The sequence below is a fragment of the Bufo gargarizans genome, chromosome 9, assembly GCF_014858855.1.
Source record: "Bufo gargarizans isolate SCDJY-AF-19 chromosome 9, ASM1485885v1, whole genome shotgun sequence".
NCBI lineage: Eukaryota > Metazoa > Chordata > Amphibia > Anura > Bufonidae > Bufo > Bufo gargarizans.
In genome coordinates, this window is record NC_058088.1 from 128,849,606 (window position 1) to 128,874,676 (window position 25,071).

Genomic DNA, 25,071 nt, shown 5'->3' on the forward strand with positions numbered 1-25,071 from the left:
ACCCTAACCCTTTTTTTTTTTTTTATAAACACCACTTCAAACGTACAATATTACCTAACCTGTTACCGACATATGCTGACATGTACCTCATACTTACCCAAACACAGACCTCAATGGGCGGGAGGGTGGGCATTTTCCGGCTGAAAACCCAAAATGGCGATTTCCACACACCTCCTCACCAATTTAAAACCTTACCCCACCCACCTCCGTTACTATATCTACAACTCCACCCACAAACCACTGCCCTCTTTTAAAATTAACCCTATCTACCTTATCCCTCACTCCTTGATGGCCTACCCCTGACGCTGTGCTCCTGGTCTGGCCCCACGTGCATGGGTTTCTTCTTGGTACTCCAGTTTTCTTTCACACTCCAAAGACATACTGATAGGGAATTTAAATTGCGAGCCCCATTGGGGACACCTAATGTCTGTAAAGTGCTGCAGAATATAGTAGCGCTATATAAGTGCATAAAATAAATGGATAAATAATGATACAAAAATAATAAGCAAGTTGCCATCTATATAAGCACAAGACTTCGACATAGCTTGCTGCATTCTCAAAGTGCTGCATTTTATAAGTGCATCTGAGATATTCAGGAGATACTCAGGCGGTAATCTGGAGGTGGATACAATCTAAAAATGTAAGATTTGTTTGTTTAAAATCTTTCCCCTCTTTAAAATGGCAGACCTGTTTCTGTGCAGGAATTGTTGTGCTTTTATTTCAGGTTCCACTCGGAGGTTTGGGTGCCGTCTGATCTGTAGACAGTTCTCCATAATGCAGCAGGAATTACATTTTTTAAACCTGAGATTTGTAAATTAACTATTAAACAAACTCAGGCTGGGAATGTTGCAATGCCACTGCCACAGAGGCCCTCTAGAAATGGAAGATGGGTTACTGCAGGTTCTGGTAGACTGAGAGTTGTTGAGTGTCCTACACTCTGTGGCTCTCCATAATTCATTTGCAGCACTTTCAGAGTGCAAGAGCAACATGAAGGATGGCTCAGGCACAGTGGGTGAGGAACAATCATCTCCCATGCCTAAAGTATGCAAGACTGCAGCCAAAGACAAAAAGTATGAGGTAATGACTGATAGTAAGCAGCTGATGGTGGGCGATTCTATCATAAGAGGTGTGAAGTTTGAGGAAAATGGTGTTGTGAGATGTCTCCCTGGTGCTACCGCTAGCAGGGATAGACGACGTATCCTTAATATTGTTAGGCAAGCAAAGCAGGAAAGGGAGGTGGATGTTATTGTCCATCTTGGGACAAATGATCTGGCTTGCAATGAGGTTTCAAAGGTGAAGGAAGCTTTTCACACACTTGGAAATGATATACAGGAGATTGCATCAACTGTTTCATTCTCTGCAGTTTTGAGTTTGCATAACAATTAGCATGAGAGGAAGATGCGCATTAAGGAATTCAATGTATGGCTTGGTTAATGGTATCTGAACCAAGGGTTTGGCTTTGTGTCTCATGTTAGCTTTAGTTGGAATGGAAAAGAACTGTACACGAAATATGGTTTGCATCTTTCTCTCAAGGGAACTAATGTCCTCAGTAAACAGTTCAAAGTATTTACTAAGGATCATTTAAACTAGGAAAGGGGGCAAAAGGGTGATAATCCAGCAGTCCGACTGCCCCCCGGAACAATGCCAGAAGATGCCAGTAGCACATAGGTTAAGAAATGAGAAGCTCAGAGTCTTGTCTACAAATGTAAAAACACAAAATGCAATCGCACACTGCAACCAGCACTCTGCCCTGCCTTTATGCTGGATGTTGAATAAGGCATTGGTGTACATTTTGGCCAAAGCGTAATAAGCCACTCATCACGTCAAGGTCGCCTTCATGAGTGGTCCCTAACACTAGTTCCTACCTTTTATGGGCCATGACAGCCACATAAAGTCCAGGGAGCGCAGGTACAGCATGCATGCCAAGCACACTCTGCTTTTAACCCCGTCCGGTGCCATTACAGCTTTCATCGGATCCAGGGATGCAAGTACTCACATGCATGCTGAGCCCACTTTATACTTCTCCTGGAGCCTAATGGCTACTGGTAGGTGCTGTATAAGCAGACTCAGTTTTATACTGACTTTAAAACCAGCCTCCAGGGGGCAGATTAACTGGACAGGTGTGCTTGACTGCTTGGAGATCGCCACGCCTCCAATACGTACTACAAAGAGAAAAATATGGAAAATTCAGCCCGCACTACCCCTAGCAGGTGCAGATTGCTATGGCGAAATAGAGATATAAATGTAAAAACACAAAATGCAATCGCACACTGCAACCAGCACTCTGCCCTGCCTTTATGCTGGATGTTGAATAAGGCATTGGTGTACATTTTGGCCAAAGCGTAATAAGCCACTCACCACGTCAAGGTCGCCTTCATGAGTGGTCCCTAACACTAGTTCCTACCTTTTATGGGCCATGACAGCCACATAAAGTCCAGGGAGCGCAGGCACAGCATGCACGCCAAGCACACTCTGCTTTTAACCCCGTCCGGTGCCATTACAGCTTTCATTGGATCCAGGGATGCAAGTACTCACATGCATGCTGAGCCCACTTTATACTTCTCCTGGAGCCTAATGGCTACTGGTAGGTGCTGTATAAGCAGACTCAGTTTTATAAAACTGAGTCTGCTTATACAGCACCTACCAGTAGCCATTAGGCTCCAGGAGAAGTATAAAGTGGGCTCAGCATGCATGTGAGTACTTGCATCCCTGGATCCGATGAAAGCTGTAATGGCACCGGACGGGGTTAAAAGCAGAGTGTGCTTGGCGTGCATGCTGTGCCTGCGCTCCCTGGACTTTATGTGGCTGTCATGGCCCATAAAAGGTAGGAACTAGTGTTAGGGACCACTCATGAAGGCGACCTTGACGTGGTGAGTGGCTTATTACGCTTTGGCCAAAATGTACACCAATGCCTTATTCAACATCCAGCATAAAGGCAGGGCAGAGTGCTGGTTGCAGTGTGCGATTGCATTTTGTGTTTTTACATTTATATCTCTATTTCGCCATAGCAATATGCACCTGCTAGGGGTAGTGCGGGCTGAATTTTCCATATTCTTGTCTACAAATGCTCGCAGTTTAGGGAATAAGATCAATGAACTTGAGTCTATAATGGCATCTGAGAATATAGATTTAGTGGCTGTTACTGAGACATGGTTCAATGGGAGTAATGACTGGGATATAACAATACCAGGGTTCTCTCTATATAGGAAAGACAGAGAAGGCAAGAAAGAGGGAGGGGTGGCCCTGTATGTAAAAGATAGCATAAAATCTAATTTAATACAAGTTAGCAAGACCAATTTAGAGTCAGTTTGGGTTACCTTGCAGCTTGATAATCATAAGGTAACTCATGTAGGTGTGATATATAGACCACCTAGCCAAGTCAAAGAATTAGATGATCTACTAGTTGAGGAAATAGCTAAAATGACATTGAAAGGGGAAGTTATCATTATGGGAGACTTCAATCTTCCTGATGTAAACTGGAAAACCAAAATAGCTAGTTCTGCCAGGAGTACAGATATTCTAAATTCCCTACTGGGATTATCTCTACAGCAAGTAGTTGAGGAGCCAAGCTGGATGGAGGCCATTTTAGATGTAGTATTCACAAATGGGAATTTAGTATCTGTTATTACTGTAGGGGAAAGCTTTGGATCTAGTGATCATTAGTCAGTGTGGTTTACTATAAGTGAGTCACACCACACAAAACCAAAAATTTTAGATTTTAGAAAAACTGACTTTTCTAAAATTAGATTAGTGGTATACTAGTCCCTATCAGATTGGAACTGTTTCAATGGAGTCCGGGAGAAATGTGACTACTTAAAAGTGGCACTATTGCAGACAACAGATAATTGCATTAGGCTTGTCAGTAAAAGAAAAAAAATGTAAGAGACCACTGTGGTACTCAACAGAAGTGGCCAAAATCATTAAAAACAAAAAGATAGCATTTAGTAATTATAAAAAAAAAAAAAATGAGTATGACAGGCAAATATATAAAATTAGGCAGAGAGAGGCCAAACAAGTTAGGCTACTTTCACACTTGCGTTCGGGGCTCCGCTTGTGAGTTCCGTTTGAAGGCTCTCACAAGCGGCCCCGAATGGATCTGTCCAGCCCTAATGCATTCTGAGTGGATGCGGATCCGCTCAGAATGCATCAGTCTGGCACCGTTTGTCCTCCGCTCCGCTCAGCAGGCGGACACCCGAACGCTGCTTGCAGCGTTCGGATGTCCGCCTGGCCGTGCGGAGGAAAACGGATCCATCCAGACTTACAATGTAAGTCAATGGGGACGGATCCGTTTGAAGTTGACACAGTATGGCTCAATTTTCAAACGGATCCGTCCCCCATTCAGTTTCAATGTAAAATCTTTTTTTTGTTCATGGTAATGCAAACGGATCTGTTCTGAACGGATCTAAGCGTTTGCATTATAGGTGCGGATCCGTCTGTGCAGATACCAGACGGATCCGCACCTAAACGCAGGTATGAAAGTAGCCTTTGCTTCTAAAGCACAGGCAGAAGAGAAATTAGCTCAGTCACTGAAAAAAGGTGATAAGACATTCTTCAGATACATAAATGAAAAAAGGAAACTAAAACAAGGAATTAACTAATTAAAAACAAAAGAAGGAAGGTATATGGAAGAAGATAAAGAACTAGCTAATTGCCTCAATGAATACTTCTGTTCAGTTTTTACAAAGGAAAATGAAGGAAACGGACCTCAGTTAGGAAGGAAGACTAATTAATCTTTTGATGCATGTGTCTTTACAGAGGAAGAGGTTCTAAGTCAGCTGTCTAAAATTTATGCAAATAAGTCATAGGGGCCTGATGGGATACACCCAAAGCTATTAAAAGAGCTTAGCGGTGAACTATCAAAACCATTAAGAGATTTATTTAACCAATCACTGGTAACAGGAGTCATCCCAGAAGATTGGAAATTAGCAAATGTGCCCATTCACAAGAAAGGTAGTAAGGAGGAATCGGGCAACTATAGGCCAGTAAGCCTGACATCAATAAAGGGGAAATTAATGGAAACCATACTTAAGGAGAGGATTGTGGAACATTTAAAATCCCATGGATTGAAAGATGAAAAACTAATCTTATTGATTTTTTTGATTGGGTGACTAAAATAATAGATGGTGGAGGTGCAGTAGACATCGCTTATCTAGACTTTAGTAAGGTATTTGATAGTGTCCAACATAGAAGGCATATCAATAAATTGCAGTCTTTGTGCTTGGACTCCCATATTGTTGAATGGGTTAGGCAGTAGCTGAGGGACAGACAACAGAGGGTTGTAGTCAATGAAGTATATTCAGACCATGGTCTTGTTACCAATGGGGTACCTCAGGGATCTGTTCTGGGGCCCATATGGTTTAATATCTTTATGATCGAAATTGCAGAAGGCCTCGATGGTAAGGTGTGGCTTTTTGCTGATGACACAAAGATTTGTAACAGGGTTGATGTTCCTAGAAGGATACACCAAGTGGAAAAGGATTTATGAAAACTAGAGGAATGGTCAAAAATCTGGCAACTAAAATGTAAAGGTTGATAAGTGCAAGATAATGCACCTGGGGCGTAAAAACCCAAGAGCAGAATATAAAATCAGTGATACAGTCCTAACCTCAGTATCTGAGGAAAGGGATTTAGGGGTCATTATTTCAGAAGACTTAAAGGTAGGCAGACAATGTCATAGAGCAGCAGGAAATGCTAGCAGAATGCTTGTGTGTATAGGGAGAGGCATTACCAGTAGAAAGAGGGAGGCGCTCATGCCGCTCTACAGAGCACTAGTGAGACCTTATTTGGAGTATTGTGCTCAGTACCATATCTCCAGAAGGATATTGATACTTTGGAGAGAGTTCAGAGAAGAGCTACTAAACTAGTACATGGATTGCAGGACAAAACTTACAAGGAAAGACTAAAGGACCTTAACATGAATAGCTTGGAAGAAGGACCAGACAGAGGGGATATGATAGAAACTTTTAAATACATAAAGGGAATCAACAAGGTAAAAGAGGAGAGAATACTTTAAGAAAGAAAAACTGCTACAAGAGGACATATTTTAAAATTAGAGGGGTAAAGGTTTAAAAGTAACATCAGGAAGTATTACTTTACTGAGAGTGTAGTGGATGCATGGAATAGCCTCCCTGCAGAAGTGGTAGCTGCAAATACATGGAAGGAGTTTAACCACCTCTGGACCGCCTAACGCACGGATGCGTCCAGAAGGTGGTTGATTCATTCCTCCTGGACGCATCCGTACGTCATCTCACGATAGCCGAGATTTCCTGTGAACGCGCGCACACAGGCACGCGCGCTCACAGGAACGGAAGGTAAGCGAGTGGATCTCCAGCCTGCCAGCGGCAATCGTTCGCTGGCAGGCTGGAGATGTGATTCTTTTAACCCCTAACAGGTATATTAGACGCTGTTTTGATAACAGCGTCTAATATACCTGCTACCTTGTCCTCTGGTGTCCCTTTTGTTTGGATCGACCACCAGAGGACACAGGTAGCTGTGTAAAATACCACAAAACACCACTACACTACACCCCCCCTGTCACTTATTAACCCCTTATGAACCCCTGATCACCCATGATCACCCCATATAGACTCCCTGATCACCCCCCTGTCATTGATCACCCCCCTGTAAGGCTCCATTCAGAGGTCCGTATGATTTTTACGGATCCACGGATACATGGATCGGATCCGCAGAAACGCATACGGACGTCTGAATGGAGCCTTACAGGGGGATGATCAATGACAGAGGGGTGATCACCCATATAGACTCCCTGATCACCCCCGTCATTGATCACCCCCCTGTAAGGCTCCATTCAGACGTCCGTATGATTTTTACGGATCCACGGATACATGGATCGGATCCGCAAAAGGCATATGGACGTCTGAATGGAGCCTTACAGGGGGGTGATCAATGACAGAGGGGTGATCACCCATATAGACTCCCTGATCACCCCCGTCATTGATCACCCCCCTGTAAGGTTCCATTCAGACGTCCGTATGATTTTTACGGATCCATGGATACATGGATCGGATCCGCAAAGCTCATACGGACGTCTGAATGGAGCCTTACAGGGGGTGATCAATGACAGAGGGGTGATCACCCATATAGACTCACTGATCACCCCCGTCATTGATCACCCCCCTGTAAGGCTCCATTCAGACGTCCGTATGATTTTTACGGATCCACGGATACATGGATCGGATCCGCAAAGCGCATACGGACGTCTGAATGGAGCCTTACAGGGGGGTGATCACCCATATAGACACCCTGATCACCCCCCTGTCATTGATCACCCCCCTGTAAGGCTCCATTCAGATGTCCGTATGATTTTTACGGATCCACGGATATATGGATCGGATCCGCAAAACACATACGGACGTCTGAATGGAGCCTTACAGGGGGGTGATCAATGACGGGGGTGATCAGGGAGTCTATATGGGTGATCACCCCTCTGTCATTGATCACCCCCCTGTAAGGCTCCATTCAGACGTCCGTATGTGTTTTGCGGATCCGATCCATGTATCCGTAGATCCGTGAAAATCATACGGACGTCTGAATGGAGTCTTACAGGGGGGTGATCAATGACAGGGGGGTGATCAATGACAGGGGGGTGATCAGGGAGTCTATATGGGTGATCACCCCCCCTGTAAGGCTCCATTCAGACATTTTTTTGGCCCAAGTTAGCGGAAATTTTTTTTTTTTTTTTTTTTCTTACAAAGTCTCATATTCCACTAACTCGTGTCAAAAAATAAAATCTCACATGAACTCACCATACCCCTCACGGAATCCAAATGCGTAAAATGTTTTAGACATTTATATTCCAGACTTCTTCTCACGCTTTAGGGCCCCTAAAATGCCAGGGAAGTATAAATGCCCCACATGTGACGCCATTTCGGAAAGAAGACACCCCAAGGTATTCCGTGAGGGGCATATTGAGTCCATGAAAGATTTAAATTTTTGTCCCAAGTTAGCGGAAAGGGAGACTTTGTGAGAAAAAACAAAAAAAAAATCAATTTCCGCTAACTTGTGCCCCCAAAAAAAAATTCTATGAACTCGCCATGCCCCGGAATACCTTGGGGTGTCTTCTTTCCAAAATGGGGTCATATGTGGGGTATTCATACTTCCCTGGCTTTTAGGGGCCCTAAAGCATGAGAAGAAGTCTGGGATCCAAATGTCTAAAAATGCCCTCCTAAAAGGAATTTGGGCCGCTTTGCGCATCTAGGCTGCAAAAAAGTGTCACACATGTGGTATCGCCGTACTCAGAAGAAGTTGGGGAATGTGTTTTGGGGTGTCATTTTACATATACCCATGCTGAGTGAGATAAATATCTTGGTCAAATGCCAACTAAAAAAATGGGAAAAGTTGTCTTTTGCCAAGATATTTCTCTCACCCAGCATGGTTATATGTAAAATGACACCCCAAAACACATTCCCCAACTTCTCCTGAGTACGGCGATACCACATGTGTGACACTTTTTTGCCGCCTAGGTGGGCAAAGGGCCACACATTCCAAAGAGCACCTTTAGGATTTTACAAGTCATTTTTTACACATTTTGATTTCAAACTACTTACCACACATTAGGGCCCCTAGAATGCCAGGGCAGTATAACTACCCCACAAGTGACCCCATTTTGGAAAGAAGACACCCCAAGGTATTCCGTTAGGGGCACGTTGAGTTCCTAGAATTTTTTATTTTTTGTCACAAGTTAGCGGAAAATGATGATTTTTTTTTCTTTTTCTTACAAAGTCTCATATTCCACTAACTTGTGACAAAAAATAAAAAATTCTAGGAACTCTCCATGCCCCTCACGGAACACCCTGGGGTGTCTTCTTTCCAAAATGGGGTCATTTGTGGGGTAGTTATACTGCCCTGGCATTTTAGGGGCCCATATGTGTGAGAAGTAGTTTGCAATCAAAATCTGTAAAAAATGACCGGTGAAATCCGAAAGGTGTTCTTTGGAATGTGTGCCCCTTTGCCCACCTAGGCTGCAAAAAAATGTCACACATCTGGTATCGCCGCACTCTGGAGAAGTTGGGGAATGTGTTTTGGGGTGTCATTTTACATATACCCGTGTTGGGTGAGAGAAATATCTTGGTATAAGACAACATTTCCCATTTTTTTATACAAAGTTAGCATTTGACCAAGATATTTCTCTAACCAAGCATGGGTATATGTAAAATGACACCCCAAAACACATTCCCCAACTTCTCCTGAGTACGGCGATACCGAAGAGCACCACATTCTAAAGAGCACCTTTCGGATTTCACCGGTCATTTTTTACAGATTTTGATTGCAAACTACTTCTCACGCATATGGGCCCCTAAAATGCCAGGGCAGTATAACTACCCTACAAGTGACCCCATTTTGGAAAGAAGACACCTCAGGGTATTCCGTGAGGGGCATGGCGAGTTCCTAGAATTTTTAATTTTTTGTCACAAGTTAGTGGAATATGAGACTTTGTAAGAAAAAAATAAAATAAAAAATAAATCATCATTTTCCGCTAACTTGTGAAAAAAAATAAAAAGTTCTATGAACTCACTATGCCCATCATTGAATACCTTAGGGCGTCTACTTTCCGAAATGGGGTCATTTGTGGGGTGTACTGTCTGGGCATTGTAGAACCTCAGGAAACATGACAGGTGCTTAGAAAGTCAGAGCTGTTTCAAAAAGTGGAAATTCACATTTTTGTACCGTAGTTTGTAAACGCGATAACTTTTACCCAAACCATTTTTTTTTTTTACCTAAACAATTTTTTTTTATCAAAGACATGTAGAACAATAAATTTAGCGAAAAATTTATATATGGATGTCATTTTTTTTGCAAAATTTTACAACGGAGAGTGAAAAATATCATTTTTTTGCAAAAAAATAGTTACATTTCGATTAATAACAAAAAAAGTAAAAATGGCAGCAGCAATGAAATACCACCAAATGAAAGCTCTATTAGTGAGAAGAAAAGGATGTAAAATTCATTTGGGTGGTAAGTTGCATGACCGAGCAATAAACGGTGAAAGTAGTGTAGTGCAGAAGTGTAAAAAGTGGCCTGGTCATTAAGGGGGTTTCACCTAGCGGGGTTGAAGTGGTTAAGCATGCATAGGATAGGCATAAGGCCATCCTTCATATAAGATAGGGCCAAGGGCTATTCATAGTATTCAGTATATTGGGCAGACTAGATGGGCCAAATGGTTCTTATCTGCCGACACATTCTATGTTTCTATTCCACCAGTAAGCGAATTACATTGCAAATGCTGTAGAATACAGCTGCACCTCTAATTTTTAGGTTATCTTAACAGATGATGGGTTTTTGGTTTTTTTTTGGGTAGAAATGATAGGAAAATATGTTACTTTTAAAAAAAGCAGCAGAAAGTGACAAAAATGTAAATGCCATAATTATACAATATACGCTATGATTTTACTGCCTAAAGGTCCACATAACTCTGAAGCCTGTCCTGCTGATGCCAATTTAAAAGGGCCAGGACTGAATACATTTTTTAAACTGTTACCAGAGATGGATGAAATCAGTACAACTAAGTATTAGTAGTACAATTCTTAAAGCCTACCATACTGTCACAACCAGACAGCTGAGAAGCTCTGACAGAAGCCTTTCAGAACCTCCTCCTTGAGTTCTCTTTGTTGTGCTGTTCAGTTCCTCATCTCGTTAGCCTCTCTCAGCTGTCATCTAGTTGGACTGATTGCTTCCCTTTAAATTCCTCCCCATGGTGCATTACTGGGCGGCTTATACTACTTCCTGGAGTGTGTGTGCATGCTGATCTTGTTTTCCAGTCTGCTACAAAGTTAAGTGCTGAACATTTATCTGTCATTTTCTGTTTGCTGGATCCCAGGTGACCCTGACTCCCTCCGTGTCTGGTGTAGGGAGCCGGCGGTCGTGTCCCCTCACTATTGTAGGGTGTTCAGGTGGATATGCAACCATCCACCTCTGGGATCTTTGCATAGGCTGAGCAGCCAGGGAAAGTCTCAGGTCTTGTGCAGGGGTCTCCCCTTTGGTTCCTTAGCTTTGGATCCACTCAGTCATATATGCATGTTGCTTTGTCTTGTTTCCTGTACACCGTCCGTGACACATACACATTCCATTATCAACCATAATCGTCATGTGTATGGGTTCCTCCCGACTCCTCCCCAAGAGATGATCAGGCTAACTGAATTTCAATAACCAATAATTTCATCCTTGTGGGAGATAAAGTGCCGCCAGAGGTGTTTGAAATCAGCTTTCTACTCTTTTCCCATTGAAAGCACATGCATGCTTGGCCAAACTCAAACATGCATGTGTTTGAGAGAATCAGGAGGAACATCTGTTCCAACAGCTGCTGGAGGTATATGGCTATGTGGGTCCCTTTCCTAAATGGGTCCTCTAATGCCTAGAAAAACACTGTGTTGATTGCATGTTTAGTTCTGACATATAGTGTGATATGTTAGAATGATACTATTATTTCATGCTGTGCAAGAAAATCTATTGATTAGAATGTTTGTTTACCTTGTTGGGAAGACTGAGACTGGTCCAAAAGAAAAGGAGAGTGTGTATTGTGTATTGTGCAGTGCTGCCCTTCTCCATTCTTCACTGTTCTGATCACTCAGATATAAAGTATTTTCTGGGTTCTCTCACCCAGAATGTTTAGGAGAGCTTCATCAGACATTTCAAGGGAGATTTATCAAGAGTGGCACTTTCTGCACTAGTGTTGATGTTCCCTGACACAAGCCTTGTCATAAATTAGGCACATCTTCCGACAGTCCATGTGCCTAAAGAGAAACCTATGGCAGCTCTGAGCTGCCGCAGATTTCTAGCTACATCTGCTCAAAAAAACTGGTGTAAATGAAGATGTATTTGGTCTTGGCCATGCCCCTTTTATTGCCCTTACCACGTTTTCTTTTGGAAAAGTGGCGAGGTTGGTGTAAAGAGAGGCACTTGCAACTTCATTTTTTTTTTTTTTTTTTAAGTTGCACTTAAAAAGTCACATACACACAGCTTGCAGATTTTACCTACGTGGTTGGTTGATTTCTGTATCCTATTGTTTGGACACTAATAGTTTAGAAGCTCAGAATTCCTGTGCCTTAGAAGAATGCAGAAGTACAGTAGATATGTAGAACATGAGTAAATCAATAAAAGACACTATCCAAGTAAAAATGACAAGCCTGTCGTGACTTGGACCAGTCTGAGTCACAAAGAAGTAATACAACTACATCTTCTCTGGGTGAAAAAAAATCATAATAAATACAAACCGGATTCCAAAAAAGTTGGGACACTATACAAATCGTGAATAAAAACTGAATGCAATGATGTGGAGGTGCCAACTTCTAATATTTTATTCAGAATAGAACATAAATCACGGAACACAAGTTTAAACTGAGAAAATGTACCATTTTAAGGGAAGAGTATGTTGAATCAGAATTTCATGGTGTCAACAAATCCCCCAAAAGTTGGGACAAGGCCATTTTCACCACTGTGTGGCATCTCCCCTTCTTCTTACAACACTCAACAGACGTCTGGGGACCGAGGAGACCAGTTTCTCAAGTTTAGAAATAGGAATGCTCTCCCATTCTTGTCTAATACAGGCCTCTAACTGTTCAATCGTCTTGGGCCTTCTTTGTTGCACCTTCCTCTTTATGATGCGCCAAATGTTCTCTATAGGTGAAAGATCTGGACTGCAGACTGGCCATTTCAGTACCCGGATCCTTCTCCTACGCAGCCATGATGTTGTGATTGATGCAAAATGTGGTCTGGCATTATCTTGTTAAAAAATGCAGGGTCTTCCCTGAAAGAGATGACGTCTGGATGAGAGCATATGTTGTTCTAGAACCTGAATATATTTTCTGCATTGATGGTGCCTTTCCAGACATGCAAGCTGCCCATGCCACACGCACTCATGCAACCCCATACCATCAAAGATGCAGGCTTCGGAACTGAACGTTGATAGCAACTTGGGTTGTCCTTGTCCTCTTTGGTCCAGATGACATGGCATCCCAGATTTCCAAAAAGAACTTCGAATCGTGACTCGTCTGACCACAGAACAGTCTTCCATTTTGCCACACTCCATTTTAAATGATCCCTGGCCCAGTGAAAACGCCTGAGCTTGTGGATCTTGCTTAGAAATGGCTTCTTCTTTGCACTGTAGAGTTTCAGCTGGCAACGGCGGATGGCACGGTGGATTGTGTTCACTGACAATGGTTTCTGGAAGTATTCCTGAGCCCATTCTGTGATTTCCTTTACAGTAGCATTCCTGTTTGTGGTGCAGTGTCGTTTAAGGGCCCGGAGATCACGAGCATCCAGTATGGTTTTACGGCCTTGACCCTTACGCACAGAAATTATTCCAGATTCTCAGAATCTTCGGATGATGTTATGCACAGTTGATGATGATAGATGCAAAGTCTTTGCAATTTTTCATTGGGTAACACCTTTCTGATATTGCTCCACTATCTTTCTGCGCAACATTGTGGGAATTGGTGATCCTCTACCCATCTTGGCTTCTGAGAGACACTGCCACTCTGAGAAGCTCTCTTTATACCCAATCATGTTGCCAATTGACCTAATTAGTGTTAATTGGTCTTCCAGCTCTTCGCTATGCTCAAATTAACTTTTTCCAGCCTCTTATTGCTACTTGTCCCAACTTTTTGGGGATTTGTTGACACCGTGAAAATTTGAATCAACGTATTTTTCCTTTAAAATTATACATTTACTCGGATTAAACGTTTGATCTGTCATCTACGTTCTATTACAAATAAAATATTGACATTTGCCATCTCCACATCATTGCATTCAGTTTTTATTCACAGTTTGTTTATAACTTTTTTGGAATCCGGTTTGTAAAATAACTAATTCTTTTCTAGGAGGACGAGGAAATGTCACTGCTTGATATTATTGGAAAACAATGTTCCAAATATAAATCCTCCAAATCGATGGTACAAAGATGGGATCTATATAAATAATAGGCTTGCCACTGCTGATTAAAAGTAGTATAGATGCATCTATAAGTCTATAGTGGCAGAGGAAATCTTATTGTCTGGCTAATTCCCTTAAAGGAGTTTTTCTCTTCTTAGAACAGGTCATAAATATAAGATTGGGATGGGTCCCAGACACTCAGAACCCCAGCTTAGCTGTAAGGAGGGCAGCAGAGTCTAGAAATTAACAGGGCGCAGAGCTCTATAAACTGCATAGTTTCCATTCTTAGGTATTGGCAGCTCATGGTCCTAGTCAATAAATATAGAATGTCATCAATATGTTGGTCCAGAAAAACCCCTTTAACAATTGAAATGTTTGTATAAGATTAGAAAGCTTCAAACTCCCTTTAATTTCACTGTAAATAGCTATACAACAGCCAGATACAAATGCCAAACAGATTACTTATAAAACAATGTTCAAACTCTGAGGTTTCCAACAGGTTTTAGGAAGACCACACCACCATAAGAGGGGTCTAGTTTTGAACTCCTCCTATTTCATGCCTTTCTGACAAGAAGCTATACACTTTTCCTGCAGTAATCTCTAGGGTCCATGGGCTCCCCTGATGACCCAACTCAGTCAGTAATTGGCAGAGCAGTCACATTTCTATGAAGAGAGGGACAAATCGGTAGATTATTGTCACAGTGCGGGATTAGCAAAGTGAGAATTACTTTTTTTTTTTTTATTGATCCTTTTTAAGGCCTCTTTCACACTTGCGTTGTCCGGATCCGGCGTGTACTCCACTTGCCGGAATTACACGCCGGATCCGGAAAAACGCAAGTGTACTGAAAGCATTTGAAGACGGATCCGTCTTCAAAATGCTTTCAGTGTTACTATGGCACCCAGGACGCTATTAAAGTCCTGGTTGCCATAGTAGTAGTGGGGAGCGGGGGAGCGGCATACTTACCATCCGTGCGGCTCCCGGGGCACTCCAGAATGACGTCAGAGCGCCCCAGGCGCATGGATGACGTGTACATGCGATCACGTGATCCATGCGCTTGGGGCGCCCTGACGTCACTCTGGAGCGCCCCGGGAGCCGCACGGATGGTAAGTATGCTGCTCCCCACTACACTTTACCATGGCTGCCAGGACTTTAGCGTCCCGGCAGCCATGGTAACCATTGAGAAAAAGCTAAACGTCGCATCCGGCAATGCGCCGAAACGACGTTTAGCTTAAGGCCGGATCCGGATCAATGCCTTTCAATGGGCATTCATTCCGGATCCGGCCTTGCGGCAAGTGTTCCGGATTTTTGGCCGGAGAAAAAAGCGCAGCATGCTGCGCTATTTGCTGCGGCCAAAAAACGTTCCGTTCCGGAACGGAAGACATCCTGATGCATCCTGAAGGACAGACTGTCCATTCAGAATGCATTAGGAAAATCCTGATCAGTATTCTTCCGGCATAGAGCCTTGACGACGGAACTCTATGCCGGAAGACTATAACGCAGGTGTGAAAGAGCCCTAAGAATGTTCTAGTTGACAACCCCATCTCTCATAGAATATAACCTGGTTACATGATAAGGGAAACCTATGAATTCCCTGTCACAAAAAAAGTATAATAAATAAGTAAAAAATGCCTTCTGCCTTATAAATGATTCAGTGTTTGTTCATTTTATCATTACAGGATCCTGCGCAGAAACAAAATAAGCAGAATTCAACAAGGGGCCTTAACCCAAATGAACAAACTAGTGGATCTGTGAGTATAGTTGTCTCACTTTGTCATGGATCTATACACGTAGTTGCTGTAAGAGGGGGATCTACTTAGACTGGTGTGACTGATGTGCACAACATTCACTAAGATGCACACACCTGTTTAGTAATTTGGCACTTCTTTTGGCAGTTACACAGATGTCTGCTAAAATTTAGCAATGGTGTAAATCATTGTAAATTTTTTGGGACCAACAATGGATTCACTTCTTACACTAGAAAGGTTGCAAATAGAGATAAGTTAATCAATTCTAAACATATTGAATTTATGATCCCCCCCAAAACAATTCAGACTCCAAATCCAAAACCTTTGCAGTTTGTTTCAGATGATTTACTCAAATTAGCATCCACCATTTTACAAATTAGAAGACATCACAGCAGGGCAGAGAAGATGAAGGAGGATCACATGACCCTGGGCAGCACCCTGGCCAACAGGCTTTTCCATAATGCTTTGTAGTCAGCCTCAACCAATGCGGAGGGAATAAACTACAGTAACATGTACCATAAGCACTATATACAGTTGTGTTCAAAATTATTCAACCCCCAATGCTGTAAAGGGTTTTAGGGAATTTAGTGTACTTTTTTAATTGTGTTCAGAATGAAATCTTACAAGGACTTTTTAAAGAACAAAATGCAACTAAAATGACATCAATTGTTTTTGTAACACAGTATTAAATGTTTTTTTTTGTGATTTCTTCATTGACACAATTATTCAACCCCTTAAAGACTACCACTCTTAAGAAAACACCTGTGGATGTCAAGGAGCAGCAATCAAGCATAATAAGCACCAATTAGGCAGATTTAACCTCCTCACGACCGCCGTTCGCAGGATTGCGTCTTCTCGGCGGTCGTGCTCTTCGCGGGCCGGCAAAATACAAAGAAGAAGTTCGTCATCAACCTGCCGGCCACGATCATTGGCTGGCAGGTTGATGATTTTCAAAAAAAACAATCAGAAACCACATAACCCATCATATTAGTAAATATGATGGGGTTATATGGCTGCTGTGCTCCTCTGCTCCTTCTTTTGGTCGGTTGGTTCCAGGAGAGGAGCAGAGGAGCACACATCCCTGTGAGTACCCACTACACTAAACTTAGCCCACAGATCACCTCCCAGCACCCAATTAACCCTTTGATAAGCCCTTCTTGCCCCTGTCAATCACTAGTGAAAAGGAAAAAAGTGATCAGTGCAAAATGTCACTTTTTTTTTTTCACTGGTATTGACCGTTAGGTTTTAGGTATAGTTTAGGTCCCTTGGTTGGGTAGTTTAGCGATCAGTTAGCGCCTAGCCCACCGCACCGCAGTCCGTTATTCGCTGATTAACGTATCACTAATCAGCATTTGTACTTTTATAGTATCTGAAAGTGATCAAAACTGATCACGGTCAGATCTATAATAGTACTAGTGTCACTTTAGTTCGCCCTCCACCCAAAACGCAGTGTTTGCCCGATCAGGCCTGATCGGTCGCCCACACGTGCGTTCGCCCACGCCCGCCCCACCGCAGTGAAAAAAAAATTATTTTTTTTTGATCACTGCACATTCACTTTACACGCACTGCGGCGATAAAAAAAATCAGTTTTGATATTTTTTATCAACCGCAGCGGCCTCCGGTACTTCGCTAGCCTCCCCTTTGTAAGACAGGCTTGCTTTTTTTTTCTTGGGTAGTCTCAGGGAATACCCCTAAATTTAGTTGCCCAAATGTCTAACAGGGGGTATTCTTCTGAAGAGGCCTACAGGCTTCTGACCCAGTCGGATGAGGAATGGGAACCCTCATCTGATGAATCCAGCGGGTCAGAATACGAACCTGTAGAAAGCAGTGGCTCTCTGACCCAAAGTTCGGATGAGGAGGCTGAGGTCCCTGATAGCAGCAGGCGTACCCGGCCCCGTGTCGCTAGATCCGCTTCAAGAGTAGCAGAGTGGGGCTCGTGCTGTCGGATTACGTGGTGAGGCATACACCAGCAGCCCAGCCCTTCCTGGACCTAGTACCAGCACTGCCGTACAACCTGGTGAAGTAGCGAGCACCAGAAGGGCAGTTGAAGCTGGTACGGTGGCACGTGCAGTAGTGACCCCGTCGCAGCCACCGCAAAGACGTGCCCGTAGAGCCCCTAGAATCCCAGAGGTGCTGGCAAACCCTGATTGGCAGTCCCCAACTTCAGCCGCACCTGTAGTTTTCCCTTTCACTGCCCAGTCTGGAGTTTGGGTTGAGACAGCTCAGATCGGTTCGGCCCTGGGATTTTTTGAGCTGTTCTTGACTGCGGAGCTCTTAGACTTAGTTGTGGCCGAAACAAACAGATATGCCACACAATTTATAACCGCTAACCCGGGAAGCTCTTATGCCCAGTCTTTCTGGTGGAAACCAGTCCAAGTTTCCGAAATTAAAACTTTTCTGGGCCTCCTCCTCAACATGGGCCTGACAAAAAAGCATGAATTGCGGTCATATTGGTCCACGAACCCAATTCATCACATGCCCATGTTCTCTGCTGCTATGTCCAGGACACGATTTGAGACCATCCTGCGTTTCCTGCCCTTTAGTGATAACAGCACCTCCCGTCTAGTGATGAGCGGCAGGGGCAATATTCGAATTTGCGATATTTTGCGAATATTTGGGCGAATATTCGCCATATATTCGAGAATTCGCGAATTCATGATCTCCAGGCATTATTTTCTTGATTGCGAAAATTCGCATAAAATTCGCATAAAAATGTTCGCATAAAAATTCGCATGAACTGGTATTTTCCCGAAAATCGAATATTCACAATTACGAATATATTTTGCGATATTCGAAATATTCGCGAATTCTCAAAGTGTCGATATTCGCAATTAAAATTCGCAATTCGAATATTCGTGAGCAACACTACTCCCGTCCCAGAGGCCATCCTGCTTTTGACCGGCTCCACAAAATTCGGCCCCTCATAGACCATTTCAACCTGAAATTTGCAGATATTTATACCCCTGAGCAAAACATCTGCATAGACGAGTCCCTGATACATTTTACCGGGCGCCTTGGCTTCAAACAATACATCCCAAGCAAGCGCGCCCGGTATGGGGTCAAATTGTATAAGCTCTGTGAAAGGGCCACAGGCTATACCCACAAATTTCGGATCTATGAGGGAAAAGATCAGACCCTGGAGCCGGTCGGTTGCCCTGACTACCTGGGGAGCAGTGGGAAGACAGTTTGGGACTTGGTGTCACCCTTATTCGGCAAGGGGTACCATCTATATGTGGACAATTTTTACACAAGTGTGGCCCTCTTTAGGCATTTGTTTCTAGAACGGATTGGCGCCTGTGGTACCGCGCGAACTAGTCACGCGGGCTTCCCCCAACGGCTCGTTACCACCCGTCTTGCAAGGGGGCAGAGGGCCGCACTGTGTAACGAAGAACTGCTCGCGGTGAAATGGAGAGACAAGCGTGACGTTTACATGCTCTCCTCCATTCACGCAGACACGACAATCCAAATTGAGCGAGCAACCCGTGTCATTGAAAAGCCCCTCTCAGTCCACGACTATAACCTCCACATGGGAGGGGTGGACTTCAATGACCAGATGTTGGCTCCGTATTTAGTGTCACGCAGAACCAGACGCTGGTATAAGAAGGTGTCTGTATATTTAATTCAATTGGCTCTGTACAATAGTTTTGTTCTCTACAGTAAGGCTGGGAGAACTGGATCCTTCCTCAAATTTCAGGAAGAGATCATCGCGAACCTCCTGTACCCAGGAGGTTCCGTGGCCCCATCCACCAGTGTAGTTAGCTGTCTACACGAGCGACATTTCCCCAGTGTCGTTCCTGGTACCTCAAACCGACCGCCACCCCGAAAAAAATGTCGTGTCTGTAGCAGGAGTGGAATAAGGCGTGACACCCGCTATTTCTGTCCTGACTGTCCTGACCACCCTGCCCTATGCTTTGGAGAGTGTTTCTGGAAGTACCACTCACAGGTACACTATTAGCATAGGGATCATCTCACCAGGACAGGCACACAGGGCTATTAGGGCCCATTCACTCACAGCTGCTGCAAACGTCTCCTTTCACATGGGACAAAGTGCATAACGCACTTCGCCACATCTTTGGGCGATTTGCGCTTTGCACATTGACCCATGGGGAAGGAGAGGTTTGTTCTATAAAGGTAAAAAAAAAAAAAAACACCAGTAAGCAAACACGTTAATGTTTAGTTCAAAAAGTTAAAGTTTACATGTTCTGTTCCAAAGTTAATAAAATTATTGCGTTGTGGCCTGGTTTTTTCTTTTTTTTTTTTTTTTTTTTTACCTTTCAGGTGGACCAACCGATCTACTAGCTGCAGCACCGATGTGCATTCTGACAGAAGCATTGCGCTGCTGTCAGATTACACGCAAGTCGGTGTATGCGGCGCTGCAAGACGGGATTTTCTCCTCTGCAGTGACAGATACGTTTGCCGAGGCATACGAGCTGAGGAGGAGGCGGCGTTCCTATGCTTTGGCAAACACTTTGTATATATATAAAAAAAAAAAAAATCCCGGCAATGATTTATTCATCCACATCGATTGATGCGAATGGAGAAATCTGGTTTGCCAGGGCATACGAGCTAAGTGGGTATGGATGTAGGGCGGAGCTCCTATGTCCTGGCAGATGCCTTTCCCCTCCATTTTTTTTTTTTGGGTAGAGATTTTTTCACCCACATTGATCGATGCGAATGAAGAAATCTGTGCCGTTCATTTTTTTCTTTCAGCCCAGAGGCTGAACGGAAAAAAAAAATCTCATTACCTGTATGCTCAATATAAGGAGAATAGCAGAAACTCCTAATGCTGGCCATACATGTAATGATTGCGGAGACCCTCAAATGCCAGGGCAGTACAAACACCCCACAACTGACCCCATTTTGGAAAGAAGACACCCCAAGGTATTTGCTGAGGGGCATATTGAGTCCATGAAAGATTTAAATTTTTGTCCTAAGTTAGCGGAAAGTGAGACTTTGTGAGAGAAAAAAAAAAACAATTTCCGCTAACTTATGCGAAAAAAAAATATTCTATGAACTTGCCAGGCCCCTCATTGGATACCTTGGGGTGTCTTCTTTCCAAAGTGGGGTCACATGTGGGGTATTTATACTGCCCTGGCTTTTTAGGGGCCCTAAAGCGTGAGAAGAAGTCTGGGATCCAAATGTCTAAAAATGCCCTCCTAAAAGGAATTTGGGCACCTTTGCGCATCTAGGCTGCAAAAAAGTGTGACACATCTGGTATCGCCGTACTCAGGAGAAGTTGGGGAATGTGTTTTGGGGTGTCATTTTACATATACCCATGCTGGGTGAGAAAAATATCTTGGTCAAATTCCAACTTTGTATAAAAAAATGGGAAAAGTTGTCTTTTGCCAAGATATTTCTCTCACCCAGCATGGGTATATGTAAAATGACACCCCAAAACAAATTCCCCAACTTCTCCTGAGTACGGTGATACCAGATGTGTGGCACTTTTTTGATGCCAAGGTGGGCAAAGGGGCACATATTCCAAAGTGCACCTTTCGGATTTCACCGGTCATTTTTTACACATTTTGATTGCAAAGTTCTTCTCACACATATGGGCCCCTAAATTGCCAGGGCAGTATAACTACGCCACAAGTGACCCCATTTTGGAAAGAAGACACCCCAAGGTATTCTGTGAGGGGCATGGTGAGTTCCTAGAATTTTTTATTTTTTGTCGCAAGTTAGTGGAATATGAGACTTTATAAGAAAAATAATAATAATAAAAATCATCATCATTTTCCGCTAACTTGTGACAAAAAATAAAAAGTTCTATGAACTCCCTATGCCCATCAGCGAATACCTTAGGGTGTCTACTTTCCGAAATGGGGTCATTTGTGGGGTTTTTCAACTTTTTGGGCATTGTAGAACCTCAGGAATCATGACAGGTGCTCAGAAAATCAGAGCTGTTTCAAAAAGTGGAAATTCACATTTTTGTACCATAGTTTGTAAACGCTATAACTTTTACCCAAACCATTTTTTTTTGCCCAAACATTTTTTTTTTATCAAAGACATGTAGAACAATAAATTTGGCAAAAAATTTATATATGGATGTCGTTTTTTTTGCAAAATTTTACAGCTGAAAGTGAAAAATGTCATTTTTTTGCAAAAAAAATCATTACATTTTGATTAATAACAAAAAAAGTAAAAATGTCAGCAGCAATAAAATACCACCAAATGAAAGCTCCATTAGTGAGAAGAAAAGGAGGTAAAATTCATTTGGGTGGTAAGTTGCATGACCGAGCGATAAACGGTGAAAGTAGTGTAGTGCCGAAGTGTGAAAAGTGCTCTGGTCATGAAGGGGGTTTCAGCTAGCGGGGCTGAAGTGGTTAAAAGGACTGTGATACTCAGCTCCTTCTAGACATTTACTGGTGTGTTTACAAACATGGTGAAGTCAAGAGAATGGTCCAGGAAGACAAGAGAAGAGGTGATTTCTCTTTACAGGAAGGGCAATGGCTATAAGAAGATTGAAAAGATGTTAAACATACCAAGAGACACCATAGGAAGCATCATTCGCAAATTCAAGGCAAAGGGCACTGTTGAAACGCTACCTGGTCGTGGCAGAAAGAAGATGCTGACTTCGACTGCTGTGTGCTACCTGAAGTGCAAAGTGGAGAAAAGTCCCTGTGTGACTGCTGAGGAACTGAAAAAAGATTTGTCAGATGTGGGTACTGAAGTTTCAGCTCAGACAATAAGGCGCACACTGCGTAATGAAGGCCTCCATGCCAAAACTCCCAGGCGCACCCCCTTGCTGTCGACTGCTGTCGACTGCGAATAAGAAGAGTCGACTGCGGTATGCCAAAAGCCATGTGGACAAACCGCAAAAGTTTTGGGATAGTGTTCTGTGGACTGATGAAACAAAATTAGTACTGTTTGGGCCCATGGATCAACGCTGTTTGGAAGAGGAAGAACAAGGCCTATGAAGAAAAGAACACCTTGCCTACTGTGAAGCATGGCGGGGGGTCAATCATGCTTTTGGGCTGTTTTGCTTCTACAGGTACAGGGAAGCTTCAGCGTGTGCAAGGTACCATGAATTCTCTTCAGTACCAGGAGATATGGGATGAAACTGTGATGCAGTCCCTCACAACCCTGAGGCTTGGGAGACGTTGGACCTTTCAACAGGACAATGATCCCAAGCATACCTCCAAGTCCACTAGAGCATGGTTGCAGATTAAAGGCTGGAACATTTTGAAGTGGCCATGGCAGTCACCAGACTTAAATCCGATTGAGAACCTCTGGTGGGACTTAAAGAAAGCAGTTGCAGCGCGCAAGCCTAAGAATGTGACTGAACTGGAGGCTTTTGCCCATGAAGAATGGGCGAAGATATCCGTAGATCGCTGCAAGACACTTGTGTCAAGCTATGCTTCACATTTAAAAGCTGTTATAACTGGAAAAGGATGTTGTACTAAAGTACTAAGATTGAATGTCACTTGGGGGTTGAATAAAACTGATAATGATGTGAGCACAGAAAAGACATTTGTGGTTATTTCATTACAAATGTTATGTTATATTTGTCTGACTTACTGGCTGGGCTTACATGCCCCGATTTTACCAACTGAAATGTTGGGAAGTATGAGAATGTATGATGGAGAAAAAAATGAAATCATATCTTTAAGCACAGAATATAGCTAGTGTCAGGAAAAGTTTAGTGAGACAATAGCTGGTATGAATTAATTAACCCCTTAATTAAGATAAACTCAGTTTTCACCATAAGGACCTAGCCACAATTTGCAAATCGTTTTGCAATTTGTTTTGTTTTATGTGATAACTCTGGAACGCTTTTACTTATAGAAGAGATTATGAGATTGTTTTCTCGTGACATATTGTATTTCATATTAGTGATAAATTTGAGTCAATGTTTTATCTTTACTTGGAAAATTCTATACTTTCAAAATTATAATTTCTCTGCTTTTAAGACAGATAGCGATACCTCATAAAATAGTTACTACTTAACATTTCCCATGTCTACTTTTTGAAAGATATTAGAAGGGTTTGAATTTTAGAAGCAATTTTGTAATTTTGAAAGAAAATTTCCAAAACCCACTTTTTAAAGGACCAGTTCAATTATGAAGTCACTTTGTGGGGCTTACATAGTAAAAACCACCCATAAACCTACTCCCCTCAAATTATTCAATACTAATTTTACAAACTTTGTTAACCCTTTAGCTCCATAAGAATTAAATGAAAATGAAGGTGAAATTTAAAAATGTCATCTTTTTTTGTAGAATTTCCATTTTCTTCCATTTTTCCTGTAACACAGCAAGGGTTAACAGCCAAACAAAACTCAATTTTTATCACCCTGATTCTGCAGTTTACAGAAACACCCCATATGTGGTCGTAAACTGCTGTATGGGCACACGGCAGGGTGCAGAAGGAAAAGAGCACCAGATGGATATTGGACAGCATATTTCATTGAGATGATATAAGGTTGGCATATCGCATTTGAAGACCTCCCATTTTGGAAACTATAGTTTTATTGGTATATATGATTTTAAATTGCTCAATCCTACTCTTTTTGTGAGGCAGGGTAAAAACAAAATAGCTTTTCTGACACTGGTTTTATTTTTATTTTTTTACGAAAGTCTCCTGACTAGATAGATCATGTGTTATTTTTATAAAGCAGGGTGATATGGGAGCGACAATGTCAAATATGTGTATTTTTTGTTTTTGTTTTAGTTTTGCATAATAAAGCATTTTTGAATCATGTGACCCAAAAATTTTGGCACAGTTTTTATTTTATTTTTTTAACAGCATTCACCTGAATGAGTAGATCATGAGATATCTTTATAGAGCAGGTCATTATAGATGCAGCAATATCTAATATGTCTACTTTTTAATCTATTTCAGTTTTATACAATAAAAGCATTTTTGGAAAAAGAATAATGTTTTTGTATCTCCATTTTCTAAAAGCCATATTTCTTAGATTTTTCTGCTGATAATTTTATATAGGAGCTCATTTTTTGAAGGAAGAGCTGATGTTTTTATTGGTACCATTTTTGGATATACGGTATATGATTTGTTGATCATTCAGTATTGCACTTTTATGGGGCAAGGTGACCAAAAAATTGCCATTTTGGCACAGTTTTTATTTATTTATTTTTTTAACAGCGTTCACTTGACAGGTTATATCATGTGATATTTTAATAGAGCCAGTCATTACGAATGCATCGATACCTAATATTTTTGTTATTTTTGTTGTTTTACACAGTAAAAGCATTTATATTTTGTCTTATGTGGGGGCTCGTTTTTTGCGGGATGTGGTGATGTTTTCATTGGTATCATCTTGAGGTGCATCTCAGTTTTTAAACACTCACTATTATGCTTTTTGTGAGGCAAGGTGACAAAAATGGTAATTTTGGCATAGTTTTTATTTACTATTTTTATATATATATAGCATTAACCTGACACCGGTCGTTACGGACATGATGATACCTAATATTCAGT

At 42.3% G+C, this 25,071-nt stretch overlaps 1 protein-coding gene across 1 annotated transcript in view; it reads left to right on the plus strand.

Annotated features, from left to right (window-relative positions):
- LOC122919808 (relaxin receptor 2-like) overlaps nucleotides 1-25,071 on the plus strand; it is a 403,299-nt gene that overhangs the window by 247,441 nt on the left and 130,787 nt on the right. The window contains exon 11 of the mRNA XM_044268998.1: nucleotides 15,565-15,636. Coding sequence (XP_044124933.1) covers nucleotides 15,565-15,636 — 72 coding nt within the window. The remainder of the gene's footprint in view (nucleotides 1-15,564; nucleotides 15,637-25,071) is intronic.